We start from the raw sequence: 2,012 nt of genomic DNA, 5'->3' as shown, positions 1-2,012 counted from the left end.
CAACTTCAAACTCTTGGGCTTAAGTGATTCTCTTGCCTCAGCCTCCCAAGTAGCTGGGACTACGGGCACCCGCCACAACGCCTGGCTATTTTTTATTGCAGTTGTCTTTATTGTTTAGCTGGCCCAGGCCGGATTCAAACTCGCTAGCCTTGGTGTATGTGCTTGGCGCTGTAACCACTGTGCTACAGGTGCCAAGCCACCAATTATTAACTTTTAAATGGCAAACATCATTTGGTAATGTGGAAACACTTTGGAAACCTGTGTTTCTGAGAAGAGAGTAAAAAACTATTTTCATGTTTTATAATAATGTGGTGTGAAAGATCATGTTTGCATTATTAATCTAAAGCGTCTTTAATGTTTCATTATAGCATTTGACTTTGGAGTGTTAAAAATTGCTGATACTAAAGTACAATATACATTTCATTCTGCTTGCCCCTTTAAATGTAGAACTAAAAGATGAAGATGATGATGATGATTGTTTCATACTTGAGAAGGCAGCAAGAGGGAAAAGGCCTATTTTTGAGTGTTTCTGGAATGGACGATTAATACCATATACATCAGTTGAAGAGTAAGTTTTGATTTTTGCTGAAATTATATTGTCTTATAACCTAATCTTTTTTACTAACTATATTTTGTTCTTTTCAAGCTTTGACTGGTGTACTCCTCCTAAGAAGAGAGGACTTGCACCAATTGAATGCTACAATAGAATATCTGGTGCATTATTCACTAATGACAAATTCCAGGTCAGCACAAATAAACTGACCTTTATGGACCTTGAACTAAAATTGAAAGATAAGAACACCCTTTTTACAAGGATTTTAAATGGACAGGTATGGTATTTAAATATAAATCTTGAATATTTGCAAACGTTCTATTTATAAGTAAAATGAAAGGTAGTAGTAGTATTGGTTTTTACTGACATTTTGAATGCTTTGGATTTATTGAGTGAAGACTATGATATATAAACGTTTTTTTCTTGAACATTCAATTAGTTAAATCATTCAAACATTTTAAACTGATTTATGTTTGGGCAAAATTTACATTTCTTTATTTGATCCTAGTATTAATTTGGTACGTATAAGCCACAGAAACATCTCTACTTAATGACAACATATATGAATGGTTGTGTCTATTTTAAAGGGTATGTTTGTACAGTAATAGCCTAATTGTTCAATTTTAAGCTCGTTTTGAGGGTAAAAATGGTGTAGAACTGTGAAATGCTTTGGCAAAGGATGATTTAAGATTGATCAGTTTTAAAATACATGCATTGATTTCTACAAAAATGATTCTACTGTGAATACATTTTTAAAGTAAGTTGAATGGGAGAAGTATACTAGAATAGTAACATTTTGTGCACCTACCTCAGTAACTTTCTCTTGAAACTACTTTTTCATCTACCTCTTGGCAATTTAGCACTAAACTATTTAAAATTGTTAGTCATAGCACACAGTATTCATAGTCAGTCATTCATGTAAAATGGCAGAATTAGTTTTGGTGTTAATAAACATTCTGAATAACAAACGATTAAGAAACTTTTAAGAACTTCATACTATGAAAGGTCTTGTCAAAATGAGTTAGTATGTTGGGCGCAGTGGCTCATGCCTATAATCCTGACCCTTTGGAGGGCCAAGGCGAGAAGATTGCTTAAAATCAGAAGTTTGAAACCAGCCTGAGTAACACAGGGAGGCCTCATCTCTACAAAAAAAATAAAAGAAATTAGCTGGGCGCAGCAGCACTCACTTGTCCTACCACTTGGGGGCTGAGATGGGAGGATTGCTGTAGTGTGCTGTGATGATACCACTATACTCTACTGCTCTAGCTCAGGCAGCAGAGCAAGATTGTCTTTCAGTCAATCAGAAAGAAAGGAAGATGGGAAGGGGAAAGCAGGAGGAGGAAGAAAGGGAGAAAAAAGTTATTTTATACGAAGAATTTATTTATAATATGGTATTAATTATCCAATGTTTATTGAACAATTGGGTCTTTTAAAAAGTTACCCAAGGTAAGTTAATTCC

The 2,012-nt window shown here is 34.6% G+C and overlaps 1 protein-coding gene across 1 annotated transcript in view; it reads left to right on the top strand.

The window, feature by feature from the left end:
• Positions 1 to 2,012, top strand: part of LOC100950196 (structural maintenance of chromosomes flexible hinge domain-containing protein 1-like) — a gene marked incomplete at its 5' end in the record, with an annotated part of 93,201 nt that overhangs the window by 11,736 nt on the left and 79,453 nt on the right. The window contains 2 exon segments of the mRNA XM_023509146.1: positions 448 to 568; positions 647 to 830. Coding sequence (XP_023364914.1) covers positions 448 to 568; positions 647 to 830 — 305 coding nt within the window.

This window comes from Otolemur garnettii, unplaced genomic scaffold (assembly GCF_000181295.1).
Source record: "Otolemur garnettii isolate 467f Iridium unplaced genomic scaffold, OtoGar3 scaffold00432, whole genome shotgun sequence".
Taxonomy (NCBI): Eukaryota; Metazoa; Chordata; class Mammalia; order Primates; family Galagidae; genus Otolemur; species Otolemur garnettii.
This window is presented reverse-complemented; position numbering and strand designations above follow the sequence as displayed.